Consider the following 26529-nt stretch of genomic DNA (forward strand, 5'->3'; position numbering starts at 1 on the left):
AACTAAGAACTAGTAATTCAGTTAACATCTATTCAAATTCAAATACATGTAGTTAGAAGTTAAAAAATTCACTTTGTCCGTTAGTGATTTATTGACAAAAACAATCTGGGTGTAATTACTATACGGCAATTTGCTTGAAGGCTTGTGTTGTTTGGTCGCACGCAAGAATGTTTTTAGTTGGAATCTTATGAAATTTGCAGATACCATTTGCATTAGCTGTGGTGATTTCAGATGATTTGGTAGGAGCTCAGCGGCATTCAAGAATAGAAGTAGTCATTGCGTCTCATGATTTGGACAACCTTAACGAGATCTCTTCTTTGTACTAAAACAAAGCTCGTGGTTAAAAGCAAACTATCTTAAAATTAGGATCGTTGTTAGAAACGTTTTCTTAAAGGAGCCGCTGAAATCCACTTGTTCTGCTTCCCAAATCCCAGATATCGACCCTGAGTCTTTTGGTTATAACAAATTTCCTGTTATCATTTGATTTGATTTTGTTTATTCTTGAAAATCATGAATATAAAAGAAACCTTATTGTAGAAATACAAAGTTTAAATTTCGCGCTTTAAGTTATCATAATAGATGGCAGCATGGTGTGTTGTATTGTTTAAAAACATAACGCTCATTTATCTCTTATGTGTCAGTCCCAGGTAGCAAAAACACGTGTATTTATAGTGGAATTTTCGTATTTTTCGTGGATAATACGTGTTTGAAAATTACACACGTGTAGAACACGTGGAATTTAGGGTTATTAGCTCACGAAACACAGTTCATGTAATTTAACACTTGATCTCCTGCCATGGCCGGCTCAAGAAATTTTATACACCCGGGCAAGGGGGATTTTTGGCGCCCCTCTTATTTTGAGACTCAATTAAACTACCCCACCCCCGCCGCGAAAACATAACCATTTCCATGTTATAAATTTACCGTTTCCATAACAATAAATAATCCCTTTAATCACTTTCTAAATACTTTGTGTAAACATATTTAATACCTTCTTTATGGTACATGGTCATTTTACATGGAGCTTGAAACAGTAGGTAAGGTGGCCAGACTAATATACCTTAAGTACATTAATTATAAAATCCATACTGAATACAGTGAATAATATTACGGTTCATATATTTGAAATAAAAGAATAAGGTTTACGAAGAACCCGTGAGTTAAAGATATAAATAATGGATATTTCTATTTTAAACTCCTGGGTTGCTCTTAGTAATCTTAATTCTTTTATTCCTTACATTAATTGCTTTAACAACTTAATTAAAACAGTATTTGGCGGGATTTTGTAAGGCCTACACTTATGAACTTTTTGAAAGCGGTCGCTTTTTTTTCTGCTTCAACGGCTTCTCTTCATTTCCTTTTTTATAATCTTAATTCAATTCAACGTGACTCTAATTAATATCTATCTAACTGAAACTAATAAAAGGCTTTCTGCGCGTGTGTGTAAAAAAAAAGTGACTAACTGTAACCACGGACACACGACAGATTAAGGGGGAAGAATACAGTAAAAGCCTCTTTTTCGTTCAAGCTGAACGTTTCTGTTTTAACAATCACATAATTGAATTAAATTTTCTTATTAGGCTGAACAGGGGCGGCTCAAGGGCCGGGCAACCCGGGCAACTGCCCGGGGCGCCGGTTTGAGAGGGGCGCCGAAATTGAGTTGTGAGCCTTTTTGGTTTACCAAGAATCGGATTTGTTTATAAAAATTTTAATGAAAGCATAACATAATTTGAAAAATCTTTAGCTAATTGGAAATACAAACTGTTTTACCAACCAAAATGTCCAACATCGTCGATGAACGTTTTTTGCGACTATTTTTTTAGAATAGTAAATAAACCATAAAATTACGGTGCATAGTTTTGACGGATAAAGCATTTTCCTGGTATTTTCATTATAAACCAGAGTATATAATATGAAGAAGAAAAGGTGGTTGGGCGATAGTACAAGAATAGAAGGGTGTCAGAATTTTTAGCCCGGTGTACCTAGCAAAAGGGCCATACCACCGGAAGCCTATCATCATAGTGCCCTACGCCAGCGTCCCCAAGCCCGGACAGGTGACAAATCCAGCGAGGGGCTAGCCAGTAAGAATTTACCTGTACACCAATTACGTAATCAATAATGAGTACAGATGAGTACACATGATTACGATGAGTACAGACCGATTACGATGAGTACAGAATGATTAGGATGAGAACATAATGATTACGATGAGTAAACAGGCAACCCAAATCTTTAAAATTGTTACAGATGAGTAATTAAGTACGGGGTAATTCCAATGAATACGCGTGATTACAGATGAGTACGAAAATTACAAATGATTACGGGATTACAAATGAGTTCAAAAGATTACCGAAGATTACAGTTAGGGTGAACACCGATTACGGGAAGTGGTTAGCCCCTCGGGTAGTAGTACCCTACTACTGATGGTTGCACCTTTGACGCAAACCACTCAACCCAGCAGAAGGTGCAGCAATGGGTGGACCAATCCTCACTTCGCACACAGCCGTGGGATTAAGAGTGGATGCTATAGCAACTCCAGCCGACACCCTACCTACGTAGGTAAAGAGTCATACCGTTTGGAGAGAGCTCCTAAAGGGGAACGACGGGAACACAGCGGTCCACATAAAACGGGCACAGCTGGCACCGGAGATCCCGGTGCGACATCAAAAGGCCGAGAAACAGGAACAGAATTATCAAAATTATTTTAAGCACTAGAGGAAGGTTCAGCCTAATAATAAAAATATAATTCAATTATGTAATTGTTAAACGTTGAACGAAAAAGAGGCTTTTACTGTATTCTTCCCCCTTAATCTGTCGTGTGTCCGTGGTTACAGTTAGTCACTTTTATTTTACATGCACGCGCAGAAAGCCATTTATTAGTTTCAGTTAGATAGTTTTAGTTAGATAGATATTAATTAGAGACACGTTGAATTGAATTAAGATTATAAAAAAAGGAAATTAAGAGAAGCCGTTGAAGCAGAAAAGAAAGCGACAGCTTAAAAAAAGTTCTTAAGTGTAGGCCTTAAAAAATCCCGCCAAATACTGTTTTAATTAAGTTGTTAAAGCAATAAAGCGTTCTATCAAATAGGCCCAAAACCGGCCAAACGTTTCATACAGACTATAGAGCTAGTTCATCAGGACTAACAAAGTTTGTTATTCTTTGGTTTAAGAGAATTTGGCTTATATCCTGTCTTTATATGAATATTTTAGAGACGTACCTTTAAGCATATGTAACATAATTGCTCAGTAGTATGCCACTGTACCTTTATTCCTTTCAAAAATCTTCACTAACGGTTTGTTTCACCACGAACCAGTAAAAAGGTGGACTACGTTAGATTTTAACCTTTTTATTCATCCTAGTAATTTTGGGAATCACACTATTGGCTACTAACATATTTATTTAAGCCAATGGAAAACCTCTAAATTGAGAAGGAATTTTTTGCGTCGGAATTTTAGTCAGCCCAATGTAGCTTTATTGAAATTTATAAACTCGCTCGGTTTGTGCGGATGAAGTTAAATACTGAGTAGTTTAGAAAAATAAAAGGATAATGACCAATACGGTTCGGTTCAGAGATCACTTTCCGAAAATGAAATAAGTAGTCGAAGTGGGATATTCCACCAGCGTTATTAAATCCCATACCAAGCCTAGAAGAGTTAGGCCCGGTTAGGCTTAGGCTTAAAAAACTCTGCAAAGACTCCAACCTTGTAGATGCCCCGGAAAAGCTCAACCTGAATTTCAACTATTTTTTCCAATAAACCTGCTTCTTTTATTTGACAATGCAAATTTATTTTAGAACGTGAGTCTCCGAGAACTTAATTAATTGGCAAAATAATTACATTAGCAGAACTTGACACTATATTTTAGCTCCCAAGCCTTGGTTGTTCAAACCGGTTTGTTTACTAAAATAATGGCCGTCGGTTTATCAGACGTAAAGCTATTTGGGCGACGGTATTATCGGCATTTGAGATTCGATGACGTCAAATATGACATAAAATATGATATCAAATATTACGAAGGGTATGTATGACGCAATATCTGTGAAACAAACCGTTAGTGAAGAAATAATTCTAGTGGCATACTTATGAGTAATTAAGTTACATATGCTTTTAGGAGTGGTAGCCTGTAGGAGGGACCCTAGGTATTGAAGTACGTTTGGGGTTAAGAATATTTTCACGATCTAAGTTTCTTTTTAAACCCATGGATTTGAGACTAGTATTTTGCTTATTTACACAAAGTATTGAGAAAGTAATTAAAGGGATTATTTATTTTTATGAAAACGGTAAATTTATAACATGGACATGGTTATGTTTTTTTACCGGGGGGGGGGGGTAGTTTCATTTAGTCTCAAAATAAAAGGGGCGCCAAAAATCCCCCTTGCCCGGGTGTATAAAATTTCTTGAGCCGGCCCTGAGGCTGAACCTTCCTCTAGTTCTTAAAATATTTTTGATAATTCTAATATTAATAGTTAACGAGATATAAGGTCCTAACTAAAGGGTAGTTTGGGCGCTTGCCCAACTTGTTCAGTTCCGGGATCCGAATTAAAACGTAATAACTTAATTACTTTTTACTTAAAATTGTCAAAATAATTTTAAGCACTATACGAGAGACTGTTCTACACTTAAATATTAATTTTATAAGTTAAATTACCAAATTAAAAGGGTTCAGCTTGAAATAGCGCGGAAGTAGACAATGACCACTGTAGTCTTCCCCCTTAAATCGTACCGCTAGACTGCTTTGGAACTAGCCATCTAAAACGATTTAAATGCATTTTAGAATGTTAAATGCAGGTTCATAATAGCCTAAGAAACAAATAGAATTCTTGGAGATGGCCTGCTAGTTTATTTATAATAAAGCTGGATAAACGTAACGAAATAGCAAGCAAGTACATTGAAGTACTGTATTATTTTGGGCTTCCTTCTATTCTTGTGGCCCTAAATAGTTTAGAGTGTGCAATAACTGGTGGCTTAACCGGGGAGTCAGGGTCCGGCTCTTGTAACCCATAAGGGCGGTGGCGCACTGGGAAATGTTAGCTCTGATCAAATGGTCCTATCTCCACCTCCGACTTCGGTCAGGTTTGGGCTGGATACGGAGCTTCGGCTCAGGCTAACGGAGAGGGTCCGTGCAACCTGGCCACCTCGGCGGATTGGGTAGTCTGCTGTGGGGCGGCGGGCCTTCGTATGAGGGCACTGTGGTCCTGTTTCCCGGCCTTTTGGAGTCACACGGGATCTCCGGTGCCAGCTGTGCCGGGTTATGTGGACCGCTGTATTCCCGTCGTTCCCCTTTAGGAGCTCTCTCCAAAGGGTAAGACTCTTTATCTACGTAGGTAGGGTGTCGGCTGGAGTTGCTATAGCATCCACTCTTAATCCCACTGCTGTGTGCGAAGTGAGAATTGGTCCACCCATTGCTGCACCTTCTGCTGGGTTGAGTGGTTTGCGTCAAAGTTGCGACCATCAGTAGTAGGGTACTACTACGCGAGGGGCTAACCACTTCCCGTAATCGGTATACACCCTAACTGTAATGATTACGTAATATTCTGTAATCTTTTGTACTCATTTGCAATCCCGTAATCATTTGTAATCTTCGTACTCATCTGTAATCACCCGAAATCATTATGAAATCACGTGTACTCATTTGTAATAGCGCGAAATCATCTGAAATCACGCGTATTCATTGGAATTATCCCGTACTCAATTACTCATCTGTAACAATTTCAATGATTTGGGTAATCCTTCTGACTCATTAATGATTACGTAATTGGTGTACAGGCAAATTCTTACTGGCTAGCCCCTCGCTACTACCCATGCTGGATTTGTAACCTGTCCGGGCTAGGGGGACGCTGGCGTAGGGCACTATGATGATAGGCCTCCGGTGGTATGGCCCCTGATGCTAGGTACCCCGGGCTAAAAATTCTGACACCCTTCTATTCTTGTAGTATCACCCAAACACTTTTTCTTCTTCATATTATATACCCTGGTTTATAATCAAAATACCACGAAAATGCTTTATCCGTCAGAACTATGCACCGTAATTTTATTGTTTATTTGCTATTGTAAAATAAATAGTCGCAAAAAAACGTTCATCGACGACGTTGGACATTTTGGTTGGGAAAACTGCTAAATATTTTTTAAATTATGTTATGCTTTCATTAAAAGTTTTATAAACAAATCCAATTCTTGATAAACCAAAAAGGCGCACAACTCAATTTCGGCGCCCCTCTCAAACCGGCGCCCCGGGCAGTTGCCCGGGTTGCCCGGCCCTTGAGCCACCCTGTCTCCTGGTGTCTTAAATGGTTTTTTGGTGTGAATTTACACGTGGCCTGAACATAGAAATAGAAATTAGACTAGAACCATTGCGCTTTGCGCCATTCCCAAGGGAAACGGGCAAGCTAGAAGGCTGCCATTAGAGTGGAATCGAGCTATGCGCGCCATCTGACAAGCGAGTTAAACATTTTCGCCATGGTTACGGAGGAAATTTTGAAGTCGGTTAGAAACTGCGCATCACGTTGTGACGGTCCTTTTGAGTTTGTGTTTTTTTGCTTCGTAATAACCGATTTAGTAAATAATATGCTAATTTCATAAGTATGAAATATTATAAGAATTATTTTTCAAGAGACAAAATCCTGGGTATGAGTTTTCTAAGCCTATGTTATTTCAAGGTCAGTAAATTTAAAACGTTTATAAAACTGTAATTTATGATCTCTGCCTTAACGTTCCGACCTGAAGGGCTGAGCTTTTTCCGGCTTTTTCAGCTTACGTCCCTACTGGCGAGAAAGTGTCGAAGACACTAGCGCCGCGCTTCCTCTAGCGGTAGATAGAGGCGCGAAGCTGGTTCTCTCCGGTCAGAGGCGAGAGAGAAGTCCGTCCGTCCGCCGGGTAATGGCTACGTAAAAGCTACCCCTGTTTTTTTAGAGCCGACTCGGCGATAAAAAAAATTAAAACAAATGGCACAGAAAACGAGTTGAAATCTCAAAATAGTATTTAAAAGGGCAAAAAAATACTGAAAATGGAACAGAAATACAATAATAAAAAAAAATGGAAATGGCACAAAAATGTCACGGAATGTTTAAGCGAGGAGTCCACTACACACACATTCCACGAGTGAGTCCAGGACGTCCAATGGTGAGAAATCCAGAGAGTGGCGGTGAAAGAGACGGGTGGCGTATTCCAAAATGCACGGGCCATCGTCGGCCGGTTTGGAGGGCCGTGTGAAGCTTGGAAGAGCCGTTGAAAAGGCGGAAATATCAACTTCTAAATTGCCCCGAAGTCGCGCTTCGTGGGCCAAATATGAGCGAATGGCGGTGACGAGATCAAGATCGGCTGGCTGAACTGAGTCCAAATGTTAGAGGTTTACCTGACCAAGATGGATGTAGAGGAGACTCCAACGCTTGGTATGGAACGACGGAAACAGAAGGACGTCCTAGCTGAAAAGATTCTCGTCACTCGTGGTCCAAGAAGAGACAGATGCCGGTCCAGTTGAGATGAGGGCGTCCGCAAAGGCCACGGGGTACAGAAATGCTGATGAGTTGGTGGAGGATCGCACAAGGCGAAGGTAATAAACCACGATAGCATTGGTGAATGATGCGGGAGTGGCGAGTGAGTGAACGTCGTCCAGTGTGATGGTAATTCCAAATTTTACGAGCGGGAAATCCGATAAAGACGCGGCAATCGGAATAGGTGTAGCCTGGCGACGAAGGCGACGCCGCTCCCGGCGTTCAAGTCGGTGAGTAACACCGGGGTGCAGAGGGTCGGTTGACCGGAGGTCGCGGAGCCGTAGGTCGTAGGTTTTCCATCGGGGTTGAGAGTGTTTTTCCGAAGACATCGTGAGGCGAAGGAGAGCTTGAGGAGGACGAGCAGTCGGTGAAAATAAAATTAAAATACTGAAAAGGAAATAGAGAATTGGGAGTGTTGTTGTTGTGCGACCCAGGGACGCTAGGTGAGGGGGGAAAACCGGTCTGGAGTCGATGATTTCGACGTCATTGGGCGCTGTGTGCCGCACAATGCGATAGGGGCTGCAATACTGGAGTAAAAATTTTTCGCATCGCCCTGGAATACGGCGAGGAGTTCTCACGAAAACGAGATCACCTTCCTGGAAAGAGTTTTCGCGGCGATCGGCGTCGAAACGAGTCTTGCTTTTGTCTTGGGTAATAGCGTGGTGGTCGGCGGCGATGTGGCGGGCCCGTTGAGCGTACGTGATATTTTCCAGGCCGAATTGACTTTGAAGGGTTGTTGACGGTAGATTTAGGGCCACGTCGAGCATTAAATCGGCGTGGTAACCATGTAGGAGGATATAGGGGGAATACCCCGTTGTCTCGTGTAGGGATGTGTTATAAGCAAACACCAAATACGGGAGGAAACGATCCCAGTCCCTATGATTTTCCGACACGTATTGGGAAAGCATTTCGGCCAGGGTTTTATTAAATCTTTCGACTAGGCCATTTGTACGGGGGTGATAGGTGGTTGTTCGAAGGTGGTGAATACTGAACAGCGTGGTTATTTCCGCGAAAGCTCGATTCAGTAATTCGGTTCCCCGATCCGAGATTAAGTCGCGGGGAGTACCATAGTGTAGGATGACTTGGTTGACCAGGAACCGGGCTGTTTCTTCGGCGGTGCCGCGAGGTACTGCGGCGGCAACTACCATTCGAGAACAGTAATCCGTGGACACTATAACGTGCACATTCCCGTCGTAAGATTCCGGAAAAGGGCCCAATTTGTCGATTCCTATTTGTCGAAATGGTTTGGTGGTATTAGGAATTGGCTGCAGGCAGGGCCGGCGGATAATGTGGGTATGGTGGGTAGAAGTACCCACCCGGGATATTCCGGGTGGGTATTTTACCCACCCGGAATTGATGTCATCAAAGTCGGTACTATGGGGATAGAGCCACGGCCATTTTCACAGAATAGCTAGGTTTCCGCAATTTTCCAGGGACTACGTATTTTTCCTATCCCCTCCTTGATTAAGTTAATTCATTCAGTATAAAAACTCCAGAAGTAAATTTGTAAAATAGGTTATTAAATATTAGTTTTTAATTCTAATGAGACAAGCGTGAATAGTAAAATGCAGTCTTCCCAAAAGGGCAAATCACAACTTAAGCATAGACCTTTGACAAGTCTTTTCATTTCCTTCGCGTCCATCCCCTTTCTATTTCTGAAAATACGATAAAGACTGACTTCTATCGGGAAGTGATGCAGAAGTTAAATACAACACTATCTTTATCTCATGCTTTAAATATCGGTGCTGTCGAAAACTTTGCACGCGGCACTGCCCCGATTGAAATAGATTAAAGTAAATCATCAAAATCAAAATTTAAAAATACATAAAATGACAAAAGCATAATTTTCATAAGTGTATTTAAACGTTAATGTTTGTCGTCATTAGTCTCTTTGTATCAAACATTTATATAAAATAGTTATTAGCTACCTCTCGTTGTGAAGTAGGAATTATAAGTGCATATACATACACTATAAATTTTAGAAGGTAAACGATACTAAATGTATATTACATATATGATATTGAGTTGATTATTTTTGTTAGTAGTGGGCTCTAATGTAAGTGTTCAAAAAATAAATAACTGATTCTCCCTAAACTGCTTATTTGACACCAAAGCCATAAAGTTTCCATTTATTTTTTAAATAATTGTAATTTAAATAATCGGTGCCTAATTTTAAGGAACGAAGTCTTCTACCACAAATTGGGGTAGTAAAAGTACCCACAGTTGTCAATACTACGTTTTATAACGTTGTCTCCACCTTTCTATATAATTGAGTTTAAATATTAGTACTCAGATCCTTCAAACATCGTTACACGTAGCCATATGAATTATAATAGCTACATGAAATCACGCGTCAAAATATTTGGAAAAATTGTTGAATCAGTTCATTTCCGAAAATGCAAAGCGCAGTACAGTTTTTGCATTGCGCAATTAATACTATGTAATAATAAATTTGAATAATACTAATTTTTTGTAGTTTTTACCTCTATCAATTTCTCTTAATTAGTATTATATAGGCCTATCTTTTTATGTAGGATAACCCAATAAATCCGCCCCCCCCCTTCTTCTGACTACCCACCCGAGATTAACACGATCCGCCGGCCCTCGCTGCAGGAAACCGGGAAGTTTAAAAGGGTATGTCTTATGGCGCTGACACGCCATGCAGGAAGTCACGTATTTATTGACGTGAGACATCATCTTTGGATGGCCCACTTGGACATCGTCATATAATAATAAACAGGAAGCCGCTCGGCGGAGTGCTCTGGCGACGGGTTTATCAGGATCCTCTAAGTACAGAATGATGTCTCGCATGTACGAATCTTGCTTTTGAAGTTTTCGAATATCAACTCCTGTAATGTGAGCGACCACCTTGCGAGACGTCCGTTCTTTTTTTTAACGGACGTGAGCCAACATAGGCCGTGGTGATCGGTAACTATAGTTACCGGATGGCCATAAATATAAGGCCATAAACTATAGCTTAACACTCCCGCTCTGTGGGGCTATAGTTTTGTTCGGCGGAGTTAAGAAGTCGGCTAGTATAGCAAATCACGTGTTCTTTGTGGTTCACTCACTGTTTTAAGATGGCACCAATTCCGTAGGCAGAGGCATCGGTAAATATTTCGAATAGTAAATCCCATCGGGGATGTTGGATTATTGAGCGGGTAACGAGGCAGTTGCGGAGCAGATGAAAGGCGGCGTTGGCTGCAGGACTCGAAACGAAAGGTTCGTCCTTCTTCGTCAGGTTGATGAGTGGCTTGTCAATCTTTGAGAAGCCTTTGACGAACCGGCGATAATACCTGTGCTGAACTTGGCGCTGGGTCTTTGGTTGTGGAAAATGTTCAACAGCTGCCAGGTTTTTGGGATCTGGCGAGATACCATCACCGTCGATGATGTGTCCCAAGAATCATATACGGGTTTTAGCAAAGGAACATTTGCTCGGCTTGACCTTCAGGTTAGCGCGGCGTAGGCTGGACAGGACTTGGTCCAAATGTGTGAGGTGGTCGCTGGTCGGTGAAGGTGGACGAGAAGATGACGATGTCGTCTAAATAGGCGATCGCCACCTGCCACATAAGGCCTCCCAGCGCCTTGTACATGAGCCGTTGGAACGTGCCGGGGGCGTTGCAAAGGCCCATCCCCAGCACGTTAAACTCATACTGTCCGTCTGGAGTGACAAAAGCTGTCTTCTCTTTGTCATTTTCGGATACTTCAACTTAAAAATAACCGGAAGCGAGGTCCAACGTGGTGAAAAGTGTTGAACCCACCAATTTGTCCAATGTGTCATCGATGCGCGGAAGCGGGTGTACGTCATTTTTGGTTACGTTGTTGAGCTTCCGCCAGTCGACGCAGAAACGCCAGTCTCCATCTCTCTTTTTCACCAGAATGACCGGGGCAGCCCAAGGGCTACAAGATTCACGAATGACCTTCGCGTATAGAAGTTTAGAAACTTCTTTTTTGAGGATCTCCCTTTCCGTGATGGACTTCCGGTAGGGCTGAGATCGTACAGGCGCGGAGTCCCCGGTACAGATGTTGTGAGTAATCAGCGAGGCTCGCCCCAGGTCGGTCTCGTGTCGAGAGAAGACGGAGCTGTATTTTTGCAGCAGAAGCCGTAGTTGTTGGCGCTCAGGATCCAAGAGATGCTCGCCGATGTCTAATGATTCAGGAATACTAAACGAGTGGTCTGCATTGGTTGCGTCCTCGAGTAGGTGAAGGTCCCAAATCTCGTAACAGTTGCAAAGTGAGCTCGGCGAGGAATGAAAATCGGGCGTTGATGTGGGTTGGCCACCCGAAGCAGAGCCGTTCCGTTCTTGAAGTCAGGGAGTGTCTTGCATACGAGTAGGCCGAAACGCTCGATGGCGCTAGGTGCTGCTTCGACGAGAAGGATGTCCGATGCGTTCGGTATGGAAACTTGTAGGGCCATTTCGGTCTGCGGCCGAATGGTGACATCAGCAGTGAATGGTCGAAGATGTGATCAGGGAGGGGGTAAACGAAATTATTGAAGCTGATGGTACGGTTTTTGAAGCTAATATCTACGCCATGAGTGTAGCAAAAGGCCAGGCCTAACAGGAGGGCGTGGTTAAAGTTGCTTATAACTAGGGCTTCGATGTCGTAGCGGTCGGTGCCGATTTAAAGAGTGAGTTGGGCAGTCCCAATCGGGGTGACCAAGGAGCCGAATTTCATCCATATCTCGTCGTAGATCACGGACTTCGGATCGTAACGTTTCGAGGCAATCGTTTACGGATGAGGTGTATAACAGCGGTGTGGTGGTTGGCTGTGGTACGTTGTTACTTGCACCGGGTGTTTGGTTTTTTAGAACGGTGGCAAGAAGATCGAGGATTCGACCTTCGCTGGTGGCGGGGGTGTTAGGTGGGGGAGAAAGGGTTGCCAAATGTTGTAATTTTTCGAGGAATTGGGCCGTCGTAGTGGGCTCCATCAGCACTATTTTGTCTCGAACGTCACTGGCAAGACCACGCAGGAGATGATTTACTTTTTTCTGGTCGGTCATGCCAGGATTGGCCAGGGAGCATAAAACGAGTACGTCTCCATAATATTTGATTGGGTCTTCTCCAGGTTTTTGTTGGCGGGAAAGTAGTTCGTTGAACAAGGCCCGGGGAGATTCTGAATTCTGCTTTTAGAGCGTTCTCCCAGCCTGTCCAGTTTAGGTTGGCGGTGGCAGGGTTTCGTAGTTTCAGCGCATACCAGGAAAGAGCCTTTCCCTGGAGACTTTTTGAGAGTCATGAAATTCTTTCGGGTTCGGGGGTATTGTTGTTGAAAATTTGCAACCTGTCATTTACTTCGGCGGTGTCTGGATCAAATTTCGCCAAATCTTGACGGAGAGTCAGATAATTTAGCGCAGCTGTGAGAGCGGCGGCAACGTCGGCCCTGGTGGACGTTGTAGTTGAGTAAGGTGGCCGAGAGAGAAGGCCAAATTCGGGGGCTAGTCCGAGATTTCTTTGGGAGCGTCGGGAAATAGCATCGGGATCGTCAGGGCGTGCGCCGGAAGCGACGACGGTGACCGTGTCGGTACTAGCGGCGGCGGATGCGTTATCTTCCGCGGGGGACTCAGGAGCGTCTTGAAACTCGACGTAAATTTTCATATCGGAGGAGTCGGTCATACGGTTACGGTGAGGAATGGGAGCGTGCCTGGCGTCTCCACCAGTTGTTACGTATAGAATACGTGTAGGTGTAGGCAGAATAATAATAACAGAGTTTGAAATCCAAATACGTTTATTATTACTTTAACGGCAATACCATTCAAAAGTTCTACGCGGGGGACTAGTCTCCGACTAGTGGGTTAACGTGTCCGGGCTGGCTTTTTCAGCAGGCGACCTATCCACCTTAACGTTCCGACTCGAAGCGCTGAGCTTTTTCAGCTTAAGTTCCTACTGGCGAGAAAGTGTCGAAGACCTTGTTTCAAGGGCCGACGACCCTTTTATATGGGTCAGGGGCGCTTCCTCTAGCGGTAGAGAGAGGCGCGAAGCCGGTTCTCTCCGGTCAGAGGCGAGAGAGAAGTCCGTCGGTCCGTCGGGCAGTGGCTGCGTAACAATATGATCACGTGAACGAATCGTGCATGGTACGTATTTACACACGTAGCGATTGATGAATATACACGTGCACGGTTGGTTTATGCACACGTGGACGGTCAGTGTATGTACACGTGGACGGTTGGTGAATGCACACATACGAAAAACGTTATCAAATCGTGCTGTAACACGTGTTTGAGGGTGACAGGCTCACCGTTTTCCCCACGTGAACTCCACACGTGTACCGCACTATCATATTACTCGTGTCTTTTCTCCCTCACTTCTTCTTCTCCTATATCTCTCGTCCAAACTTTCTCCCCCAGAGGGCGCCACCTCGAACATTGCACCGTGGTGCCATCTTTTAGTCTTACATCTTATTTCCCCCTTTAATTGACAGTGGTTCGCCCCATCAATAACAAAACAACAAAAAAGAAGTTTAATGAAAAGTTCCTAGCTCGCATATCAAAAAATGAGAATAATTTGTTTTAACATGGAGCTAATACTGTAAGAACCAAGTTCTGGTTTTGCTTTTAAATTTCACAAACAGTAACACGGTTAAAGAAAAAACAAAGACCAAAAATACTAAATTAAACGAATGAAAACCATAACCAGTACTAATGAACAAACGCGGGACTAGGAACCAATTTTGACCAGCTCAGAAAAATGTCTTAGGTTTCACTTATTGCCTGCTTGACATAACGGTATGATTCTTGCCAGCTGGTGGGTTACCCGTTGCGCATTAGATCGCAGAACTCGTCTTTCGGAGTGACAGTTTGGCACCCTGTGGCCAAGATGACCGCATCTATCGTAAATTAGACGCTCCCTTGAGGACTGACAACGTCGCACCTCTTTAGCTCGAGACTCGTTGCTATGGTGTGGGGATTTAAAAAAATTCATCGTTAGAAAGCTTGCTTCGGCACCAATGTCGACACAAGTCAACTTTGTAATACCACGCAGTGTTAGATAGATACCAAAGGACTGTTGAAAATACATGCTCATAACAACGCGCAGGATTCTTGAAAAAAGGGGAGTGGTTCCCTGCTTGATCTAACCCTCTTATTCGTTTCCCTGTGCCTGCTCTTCTTGATTAATTGGGTTGGTTCAAGTCAACCCGACCCTCTCTATGGGTTTGACGATAAGTTGACCGACCTGCTCTGCTTATAGATTCGCGATATCTTCCCAATGATTCTTGTGGCGCAGCTCTCTGAGGACACATACTTTCGGGATGAACTGTTTGTCCACAGTTAAAGCAAGGCTGATTGTAAATAGTTTGTTCTATTCCTGTGGACGTTTGTACCGATCCATGCGCTATCCCAAACACCCCTTCCATTTTTAACAGTAATTGTTTCAACTTCCCCATATTGTCGCCTTCAAATTAATCAAATGATGGGCGTACATCGGCAAAACGTTTTTCTTTACCACCTCGATTAACTGCCCTTTGGCCATTGGTTGCAGAAGCGACAAATTATTTTGCTCTAACTTGATAAGAAATTTGGAGACCATTTCACCTGGTCGTTGTTTTGTACATTGAATAATATTCCTCTCTTCCACTTGTCATAAACCGGTCCGCAAACTATGTCTCGAATAGCTGCCAGGTCTCTGTCTACGCATTGTAACCCGGCCACCTGAATTAAAAGGATTTAAAAGTCGCTGTATGACTTAGGCCTAGGGTGGTGCCTTGGGTATTAGCCTAGCTGATTATTATTATTTTTATTATTAGCTGCCAGGTTCAGTTTAACGGATAATGTTCGAGTTCAAACCCCTCGTACCATACTCTGGCATCTTCAGTGAATATACCTAAGGATATAGCAGCTGTTCCCTCTAAATTTAATTGCATAACGTTGGCATAATATTTATTTCTATTTTTTTTTTAATTATAAAGGCTCCAAAGTTAGCAAAGTTAGCGGGGAAACCGCGTATGGAAAGTTAGCGAGTTTTGCTTTTCGCCCGTATTCTTTTGCGTATTGAAAGTTAGCGGGTTTTGCTGGGTTTTTAAATCTTAGATAGCTTTTCAGTCGGCTAATTAAAGAACAAACTCAAAGTTAGCTCTCCCAAAAGTTATTAGGAAGAATCGTCAGTTTTCTGAAGACGGTTTTGTTATGGTGCCGTACTTTTATTACGTACAAATCAAAAAGACAGCGAACGAAGCCGGGTATTAAAGCTAGTTTATCTTATAAAATATGTCTAATAAAAGAATTACCTTAATTTATTCAAAATAAAATTGCCGGAAAATTTCACCGACTGAAACAAATTTACCAATGGCGGAGAGGTTGTTGTTTTCCAAAAGAAACCCAGGCAGACAATATAGCTACGCTTCTCCTTGGTTTACCACATGCTCCGCACGCGACAAAGTAAATCGTAGAGCCAAGAGCTCCAATTCTTTTGTATCTCAAAATAGTCATTTAGTCCTCATTATTTGACCCTAGTAACTACTTTTTCCTACACTTATGGGCTTGCAAACCGAACGTTTGATTGGGAATCAAGAGAAGATGGAAAATTGACAGTTCTTAAGTATTTTGTGCATGAATGATTTCATTTTCAAGAAAACCTTTTATATTTTCAGGGTTGTATAAATGATGGAACAAAGGTCGTGTTGAGCTTCAGTGAATATATTTTCATTGTTTTCATGTTTGTCTTATCATTTAAATCTGACAATAAGCCGTGGCATCATCTGAAACGTGAAGGACATTATTCGGAGGAGGTAAGTTTGATATAGCTGAAGGAAAAAAATCTAAATAGACCGTTTATGGTTCAAATATTTGCAACCGTTTCGACTCCTTCTTTATGGTTCTAAGATGAAACTTTTTAAAAGGTAAAATATTGAACCATTAAACCCAATTAAAAAATAAATTTAAACTCCCCCACTAAAGGACCAACTAGATAAAAATTGAAATTTTTGGAGAAGAAACGAGCCTTAGATATGATATTAATTGTGACACATACTTTGAACAAGAAAAAAGATCTATAATTATAAGTCTTAAAGTTTGTTCTTTTATTTATTTATTTATTTATTTGTATGTCATGTTCCTAAAAACTCTAGAACGCTTAGCTCTAGAGCTTTGAAATTTTATCTCAATGTTCAGGGCCTGATTTCCAACTAAACGCGCCTGATTCCAAATATCTGACATGGTTTTTAATCTTATTCAATTTTATTTTTATTTTACTCGACTTTGGACTTCCGCCTTTTTGCATGCTTCCCTTATCTATTTTGCCGGCCGGTCTCGGCTTTCCATTTTTTTTCTCGACTTCCACCCCTTTGCTTCCCTTATCTCCTCTCTTGAGTTCCTTGCGCCCGTCCCGACCTTTAAACTTTTTTAACGGGTTAGTGTGAGTTGTGTACTAAAAAACCAATATCACCAACTCTTATCTTATCTGTACGCGCATGCGCTATATCTAAAACGATCTATAAATAGTCATCCCGTTATTATAAGAGGGCCAGATTACCGAGTGCAAGTCTCTATAACTTGATATCTCAAGGAAATATATCATTATCATAATAAACGTTTCTTCCAATGTCTGAATGGGTATTTGTTGAACACAACAGTGTGAAATTCGTAGAAGGAGATTTAGTTGGGATTTTTAAATAGTTCAGGACTTTTTGCTACGCGTGTTAAGCTTGGTTTCCACCAGCGCGTGCCAAAAAGCGACACTCAGCTTTGAAACGAGCAAATGTTCTTACGTGCGACAAAAAATTAACATTATGACGCGCTCTTACGCGCGTCGGTGGAAACCAAGCTTTACGCGTGTTACCTTTTTGCTACAGCGCAGCGTTTACCTTTCTTACGCACAAATCAGATCTAATTAATTAAACTAAGACCCCGGGCGAAGCCGGGTATTAACGCTAGTACCATATAAAATAGCAATTTTCAAACATATTTTAACACTTTAGGATTATGAGATAAGGTTGTCATTACTTCAGAGGAGGTTGTCTGCCGTTGGTTTATGTAGGTTATATGCCTGGTACTAAACGTTAGTTTTCGAATAAGGGTTTATCACATGTAAATGTTCTTCGTCAATCGTTTGGGACCACTCCCATAGCACCAATCGAAAAAACTATATCAAAAGGGACGGTAGTCCCTATGCAAGGTCCGGTAGAGTAGAGCACCTACCCGAGCACTTGCTATATTATCTCGAGTCAGAATGAAGCCGATTTTACCCCCTCGTATCTCAAAACCTATAGGTCGTATCAAAACAAGTGATGTATCGTTTGAAAGGTTACAGGCACGCGACAAACATATACGAATTCCATCGAACAGGGTTGAGGCGACGTTTCGTAGTAATGGGGCAAAGTATGGCTTAATTTTTCTTGTTCTTCTTCCATCTTCTCCTCGCAGACCGCTCTACAGCAAAATCTACTGAACGGATTTAAATGAAATTTGGTACACAGTTTCAAATTACGCTCCCATTGTGTCCTGCGAAAGGAGAAGTTCATATCTAGTATAGTTCTTGAGATATGGTGACAAATGTACTGTTCAGCGAGTCGGTAACGAAACCATGGAGTAATAAACACATAAGAAGTACTAAACCGGAGCGACCAGAAATAAAAGTAGTGAAATCAAATAACGGGCAAGATCTATAATTATATTCCCATAAACGTCATAAACTGGACTTATTTATCGACAAGTGATGTGCTCTGAAGTAATATGCTAGACCTTGCGCGTCCTAAGTGTTTTACTGAGTTAAAATCCTTTGTGCAACCATAAAACATTTCAAAGAGAATGGCTAATATTAGAATCGCAGTGTATCAAATATATTGTTTAGATCGAAATACATTATCTACTTTAAATTTACTCTTTTACCTTAAAACCACAATTAAATAAAGCAGACGAGTTGTTGACTGCAGTAATTACGTCACTGCAGTCAACAACTTGTCTGCTTTCAGTAATAGTCGCACCGCCACCTATCGATAATGTTCAGAAATGTTCGAGTACCACTAGTACGGACAGTTTCAGTAATTTTATCGAGTGTTTTTATTTTGTCTCGGTTGGCCAAGGTGCTACTTTGAGCGAGACAAGAATTAAACCCGTGTGAACGTTTATTTCACTGCCAAGTTATGTTGACTCTGATTATTGAAACTCGTTTACAATGCTTTTAATGTAAAATAGTAAATCGAAACAGAGTAGATAATATATTTCGATCTAAACAATATATGCACCTATTAATAAAATAAACAAGCCGGGCCAAGCTTTTCGAGAACGAAAGAAAACACTTAGGACGCGCAAGGTCTAGCATATTACTTCAGAGCACATCACTTGTCGATAAATAAGTCCAGTTTATGACGTTTATGGGAATCTAATTACAGATCTTGCCCGTTATTTTATTTCACTACTTTTATGGCCTAAAGTAATATAGGACGTGACGTTTTTGTTTACAAGGACCTTGCAATTTTCAACCGAATGGTTTTTAGGTGGATCGGTATATTTATAGATTTTGGGCGTCATTGTACAAAATGGCGGCAAGGAACACAAGAAGAGAGGTGCAAACGCTTCACCACTTGAGAGAGCACCTAAAACTCTATAAGAAACCGAAGATAATCAACTAACAAAACTTAACGCGCTGAAGGCTGTAACCGCGTTATATTAAAAGCAGAGCCTGGGACATTCGCCAAAATTCTGCACAACTGATAGAAGTGACTAAACGTAGCAACGTTTCGCAATTGCATTGGATGCGTTGCACATCTCTGAATTTCGGGAATCGGAAGATAGACTTAGATTTTCCTATTACTTCTCTTAAATATTTGATGAAGCTGTGATTCATAATATCAGGTTATGGTTTGGTTAGATTACGTTTAGATTAAAGTTAAGTGCGTTAAATCAGGTTACGATAATTATTTTGGCATTTCGTTGAACATTTGCTTTAATCATTACTTCGTGTTGTAAAATGATGTTTGTCCTATAAAATAAGGAACCGTTGCTAGGTTTATTCCCACATCATTCGCTTTATGATTTATATTTTGTTAGACGAATCAAGCGTTGTCAATTAACACAAATATTACGACAAAGAGGATTTAATAATAAAAAGTCTCTATCCAGTCTTTTTTTTTTATTTATCTTTTACGCCTTTCACTCAAATTATAGTCTAAACTTTTAAGTAGGGATATTGAACCCATTTATTAGTAATTAAGAAATAGGGTAATATATATTTTATTTTAGGTATTTTTTATATTTCTCTGTGCTAGAGACCATTTTGGAAATGCAAATTATTCTCTAACATTATTTTAGTTTCAGAATAATTTAGTTCTATTTTCCTGTTTTAGCGTGATTCCCCGGAAGAGGACGCGTCAATATTTTCTAAGCTAGTCTTTCATTGGATGAATGGGTGAGTCCTTTAAGACACAATATCACGCAGTAAAGAATAAAGGTATTCGTACCCGGAACCTTTTGGACGTTTTCAGGAAAATTCAGATTATAATATCTCGTAACAATTTGGAATTTTATAACAAGAAAGATGATTTTTGTGTCAACCCATATTTATTTTTAGAGAGTTTTTGTGTTTTCGTTAAATTTTTATTCCTTAAATGCAGAGTAATTTCGCAAATCTCAAATAAAAGTTTGAAAAATTCTGAGATTTTCAAGTGGTGGTTTTCGGAACCTACGGAATTGTCTAGTGGAAAAATAACAACCGATAGGTATGGTTTCTTTCGTATATATTTATTTATTCATACTATACAATTACGAACATTAATCTTTTTCAGTGAATCGGAATTTTCAACTTTGTTAAGAATTCTTCTGAAAAAGGATCTCTTTTATTTTCTTTGGGGTTTATGTATTCATATTTTTTCCGACCTCTTATACACAAGTGAACTCTTAATTCCGTTGTAAGTAAAATTTTCTAACATAAGAAAGTAGCTTCTGAAAATTTTAGATGAAAAAATTTTCAGGTAAGCTTATGGTATAGAGTGAGTTAATTTTATTTGGCTAGCATTGAGTTTGAAATTTAACTGAACGTTTTGCTGCAGTTCAGCTCGTCCATCATTTCTACAAGAAAACGAGAACCACCCTTGGTCTAAAGATGAAGAAGTTAAAAAGAATAACTACGTGCGGGGAAACTTAAATATATTTATTTATTAAGTGGAACCGATACGCGGTACATAGGCCGATAGGCCTTCAAGTTAAGACTAATGGAATGTTTTAAAAATTAAAACACACGACAAGAAAAACGTGAAAACGACCGACACACAAAAAGAAACCTACAGAAAAGGAGTGTCAAACAAGTCGGCCCAGGCCGTAATATTAGTTCCACATCAGTGTATTCGAGTGGGCAAACCCATACACCCTTAGTAGACATAGGTAGGCAAACTAATACAAAAGCTGTTGAGGCTACGTGATTTCTTATCGTTTGATATATAAATTGCCATCCTAAGTTAAAGAGTGGATGCCGCCCACCATCAGGAGACCCGGGTGGGAAAAGTGATATAAAAGCTGTTGAGCCCATGTGATATCCTATTGTTTGATATATAATTTACCATCATATGTTAAAGAGTGGACACCGCCCACCCTCAGGATACGCGGGTGGGCAAACCAATACAAAAGCTGTTGAGGCTATGTGATTTCCTATCGTTCGATATATAAAATACCATCCTAAGTTGAAGGATTAAAACTTGGGCGCCACCCACCCTCAGGATAAGCGGGGGGGGAGGGGGTGGGCAAAGCAATACAGAAGCTGTTGAGCCCATGTGATTTCCTATCGTTTGATATATAATTTACCATCCTATGTTAAAGAGTGGCCACCGCCCACCCTCAGGATACGCGGTTGGGCAAAGCAATACTGAAGCTGTTGAGCCCATGTGATTTCCTATCGTTTGATATATAATTTACCATCCTATGTTAAAGAGTGGCCACCACCCACCCTCAGGATACGCGGGTGGGCAAACCAATACAAAAGCTGTTGAGGCAATGTGATTTCCTATCTTTTGATATATAATTTACCATCCTATGTTTAAGAGTGGCCACTTCCACCCTCAGGATACCCGGGTGGGCATACCAATTTAAAAGCTGTTGAGGCCATGTTATTTCCTATCGTTTGATATATAATTTACCATACTATGTTAAAGAGTGGCCACCGCCCACCCTCAGGATACCCGGGTGGGCAAACCAATACAAAAGCTGTTCAGGCCATGTGATTTTATATTATCTCGGTGATTAAATTAGTATTTTCTTAGAGCAGATATTTAATATGGATTATTAACAACTGCATAAATCATATTATTGCAAGAATGTATTTATGTACTAAGAATATGGCAAGACGGAGATTCTGTCCCCACGGTCGCATACTCTTCAGCATAAGGGCCTGTTGCCAAAGCCCTAGCCAAAGTGCTAGCCTATTGAACTTAACATGTTTGATTCTAGCAAAGCAGACTTTTGCAACACGCCCTAAGTTCGACTGCTTTGGATTTTTTGGTCTCACTCTTTCAAGTAGACGCTAGCGTAGACGATCCAATCTTTTACTTTTATTGTTCTATGAGACCAAATTGTTTTTTTCGATTACTCTCCTTTTAAGGGGGCTGGTCGGAGGGGGTGGAAATTAACGGCACTGCGTGCGCGTCAAAGAGCTCTATCGAATGAGACCAACTGGTTTTTTCGATCACTTTCCCTTTAAGGGGGTTGTTCGGAGGGGGCGGAAATTAACGGCACTGCGTGCGCGTCAAAGAGCTCTATCGAATGAGACCAACTGTTTTTTTTCGGTCACTTTCCCTTTAAGGGGGTTGTTGGGAGAGGGCGGAAATTAACGGCACTGCGTGCGCGTCAAAGAGCTCTATCGATTGAGACCAACTTGTTTTTTTCGGTCACTTTCCCTTTAAGGGGGTTGTTCGGAGGGGGCGGAAATTAACGGCACTGCGTGCGCGTCAAAGAGCTCTATCGAATGAGACCAACTGTTTTTTTTCGGTCACTTTCCCTTTAAGGGGGTTGTTCGGTGGGGGCGGAAATTAACGGCACTGCGTGCGCGTCAAAGAGTTCTATCGAATGAGACCAAATCTCTGGACCAACTATACAAACTATACAAGTTCTCCAAGAAGGCGATAATATTATTTTGTGCCACATATAAACGACTTCGATAAGAAAGTGCCAAACTTATTTATTACTTCTGACCATACACGTTTTCGATAAGAAAGTGCCACACTTATTTATTACTTCTGACCATACACGGTTTCGATAAGGGGGTCGAAATTGGGGCGCGGGAGGGCGAAGTTTGAGGTTAACTTGACCCTAAAACGCCGTAAATATACATAAAATAACCCGGAAAAAGGAACGGGAATTGCAAAGAAAGACTAGAAGTTCCGAGTAAAAATTGTCGAGAGCGGTGTGTCTCGGTTGGTAGAGGCGTCGGTTTTTTGGAGATTACGCGGCCTGCATCTATCTGTGTTCGAGTCTCGGTGAGGCCACTAATATAAATTATATTAATAAATTATTTTTCGCAGCTCCATCTACCGTGTCGTCGCTTTTCCACGCCAAACAACATACAACATACAACATACAACACTTAACGACAATCCGTCCATAGCAATAGTCCCACTTCGATATATATATATCTCGATGTGGAACTAAAAAGGGGATGATTTTGCTCTCACATAGCATTTTTCCTGAAAATTATAATAGGTTGAGTTTTGAAATTTTCAGGGTGTATACGTATGACAAAGACTGAGAATGAATGTGTCGAGATAATTTTTAGCGTTTCTCCAATTCCACCCGTTGGGGCCCCCAGTCTGCTCCTCCGCTTTAATAAAATCAAATAATACTGCAATCTCATTGGTTCTTAAAAATTACGTTTTTCGACGCGATTAACGCTGCTGCGAGGACGCAAGAAATAAGACCTCCTCCTCCCCTCCCCTTAGCGTGACGGGGTTATGGCCTCAACGTGTCCGTCGATAGTCTCGACATGCATTCTCCCTGAGTATAAATTAATACATTCTTGGTATGGCGTAAGAAACATTCTTATTTCTAATTTTCAGAAAATTGACATTTTTTTCCGAGGGGCAGGTCACTTCCTTGATTAACAACGCACCCCTCGAAAGATTAAATCCGATTTAATCGTGATTATTTTGATTTAATTCCATTTAATAACGATTATGTTGATTAAATCACGATTTGAATGTTTAAATCAGATTTAGTTATGATTAAATGATTAAATCTGATTTAAATGATAAAATCCTGATTGAAACGATTAAATCGTGATTAGTATGATTATATCGCGGTTAGAAATTAGAACGAGAATCAAACACAATTGCGATAAAACCATCAATATTAATAATTAATATTAAATTATCGTACTTTAGTTTTGATTTTAATTATAAAATCTCGATTCAACCGATTATTTTGATTAAATCGTGATTATTTTGATTAAATCGTGATTAAAATGATTAAATCTTGATTAAAATGATTAAATCGTGATTAAAATAATTAAATCGTGATTAAAATGATTAAATCTCGTTTAAATCGTGATTAGATTGTTTAAATCGCGGTTAGAAATTAGAACGAGAATCAAACACAATTGCGATAAAACCATCAATATTAATAATTAATATTAAATTATCGTACTTTAGTTTTGATTTTAATTATAAAATCTCGATTCAACCGATTATTTTGATTAAATCGTGATTATTTTGATTAAATCGTGATTAAAATGATTAAATCGTGATTAAAATGATTAAATTGTGATTAAAATGATTAAATCATGATTAAAATGATTAAGTCGTGATTAAAATGATTAAATCTGATTAAAATGATAAAATCTGATTAAAATGATTAAATCTGATTAAATTTGATTAAAATGATTAAATCCTGAGAAAAAAGATTAGATCATGATTATAATGATTAAATCTCGTTTAAATCGTGATTAGATTGATTAAATCGTTATTAAATTTTATAATCTTGATTAATTTTTTAATCTGGATTACCCTGATTTTACCACGATTACCGTGATTTAATCATTTTACTATGATTAAGACGCACCCAAAATGGAAGTGACTTGCCCCTCGTTTTTTTTCAAAAATGTATTAATTGACTGGTATGTGATAGACAAAAACGTTCAATTAGAATGTTATAGAGCATACACAGTGTGCGATCCGACTACTTAATTGGTGAGGGGAATATATCAGATCGACATGATCTGACTAAACGGACCTGATAAGATGGCCGTTGTAAGCATTATTTCTAGGGGTGGGCGAATTACCGAATTTTCAAATAGTAATCGTTGGTTGCGTATTGAGTATTCTATTCGAAGAATCGAATTTGAAATTTCGTGAAAAACGATTATCTGAATTTTTAAACGATTATTCGAAAAGAATATCGAGTAATCGTTTCACTTACGAATACCTCTTGTCTATACGAATAATAATTTTAAAACGAATAAAAACCGAATAATCGTTTGAAATCGAACAAAACCGAATAATCGTTTAAAAATGAAATCAAAACTTTACTTTCTGAACCGTCGCTTCAGGTGGCTAAATTTCTGATTGTCATTAGACAAGAAATTAATTCATTTAACATTTATTTTTTATTGTCCATTAAGGCCATTGAATATTTCAATGTGTCTAAATGTGAACACGCCACTGGCTGTTATTTCTGATGTTTCAATCTGGTTTAACATCGCACCACAAGTTATGAAGTCGCTTTATTTTTGTCTACATTCCGTTCATATCTTTTCTTTCATTGGTTGTATTATAACTTTAATTTGTTAAATTTGCTAGCCTTATTTTTCGTTAATAAGAAAAAATGGTCTAATAGTTTTATTTGATCAGCGGTAAGTGGCAAATTTAACATTAAGCTACTGATCTTGACAGTGATTGTGATGTGATTTACAAAAAATATTGTAAGCTTAATCAAAATAATGAATGGCTCATCAAATTTAAGTGGGAAAATCTTCTGTGAATTTTTACAATTGTTACAAGTAAGAAAGGTTTTATGCTTCTGAATTTGGGCCCGCCAACTGAAATATTTTGTCATATCTGAATTATCATCGGATAATTATATTATTTAAATAATACCAGGAATTATACTTTTCAGTTTAATAATCGATTTTGCGGAAAAAAATGATCCACTTTGGAAAGGAATTTTCTACACTTTGCTTTATTTTGTAATTGAGTTTTCACTAAGTATCGGTCATGAAGTTTTCTCTAAAAGGATGCTTCGTGTTAAGCTTCGTATGAAAACAATTCTGAACACAGCTTTATATAAAAAGGTAAAAAGTTTACTTTTACGTTAATTCCCACTGTGGCAATCGCAAATGGATATTTTTCAAAGCGAATTAGTACAGGAATAGTTCGTCAGCCAGTTGTTATTAACGTCAATACGTTTAAAAACTAGCATATCTACTAATCTACTTTAACTACAAACCTTTGTGAGATGAGTGCGTCGCTTCTTTTTTTTTATATAAACGACATTTGGATGACACATTTTTCTTTCAAAGTGATGGTGAATTAAATGGCGGTTTTAGGTCTTAAAGTTTATTTCTAAAAATGAGATAAATTTTATAATGTTAAACCCAAGGCTAATCAGCATCGGAATAAACATATCCGTAGTTTGGTCAAAATCGGTTAAGAAATATGCCATGTATACATTAAACGTTGCTACGTTATTTTCGTAGGCAACGCATTAAATCAAGGATAATACAAGAGAGGATACGAAATGAATGGCGTTTCTTGAAAAAGGGGGGGAAAGTTTTGATCCTGGTAAAACAGCTTTGTAGCGCCCTCGCTCCACCACAATACGAAGCAGCCCCACGTGGCTTTATCACCAGGCTCCTTTATAACAACAATCGCAAGCCAGCCCACGCTTTCAGTCAGGAATTTATTAACATTAAGCAAGACGTGGATCAAATTCAAAGCGATCACAGTTATTTTAAGCTTTAGGACCGGTGCAGACACGTTTTTAAGAATCGCAAAATAGCGATTCCTCGCTAAATTAACAGAAAAGGGGCGTGGTTTCGGAAAATCGCGAGCTTCACGCCAAATCGGTGTACAGAGACATCGCGATCGCCAAAATAAACAGAACGTATTCCTGTTTATTTGGCGAGAGGTCAAA

General features: G+C 39.9%; 1 protein-coding gene across 3 annotated transcripts in view; it reads left to right on the forward strand.

Annotated features, from left to right (window-relative positions):
* LOC149926422 (ATP-binding cassette sub-family C member 1-like) overlaps positions 1-26529 on the forward strand; it is a 104961-nt gene that overhangs the window by 21051 nt on the left and 57381 nt on the right. For all 3 annotated transcript variants that reach the window (XM_090159167.1, XM_090159169.1, XM_090159168.1), the window contains exons 5-9: positions 16074-16211; positions 19767-19828; positions 20034-20138; positions 20205-20327; positions 25513-25687. In XM_090159167.1, coding sequence (XP_090015293.1) covers positions 16074-16211; positions 19767-19828; positions 20034-20138; positions 20205-20327; positions 25513-25687 — 603 coding nt within the window. The remainder of the gene's footprint in view (positions 1-16073; positions 16212-19766; positions 19829-20033; positions 20139-20204; positions 20328-25512; positions 25688-26529) is intronic.

Source organism: Leiobunum rupestre, chromosome 9 (genome assembly GCF_980474605.1).
Source record: "Leiobunum rupestre chromosome 9, qqLeiRupe1.1.hap1, whole genome shotgun sequence".
NCBI lineage: Eukaryota > Metazoa > Arthropoda > Arachnida > Opiliones > Sclerosomatidae > Leiobunum > Leiobunum rupestre.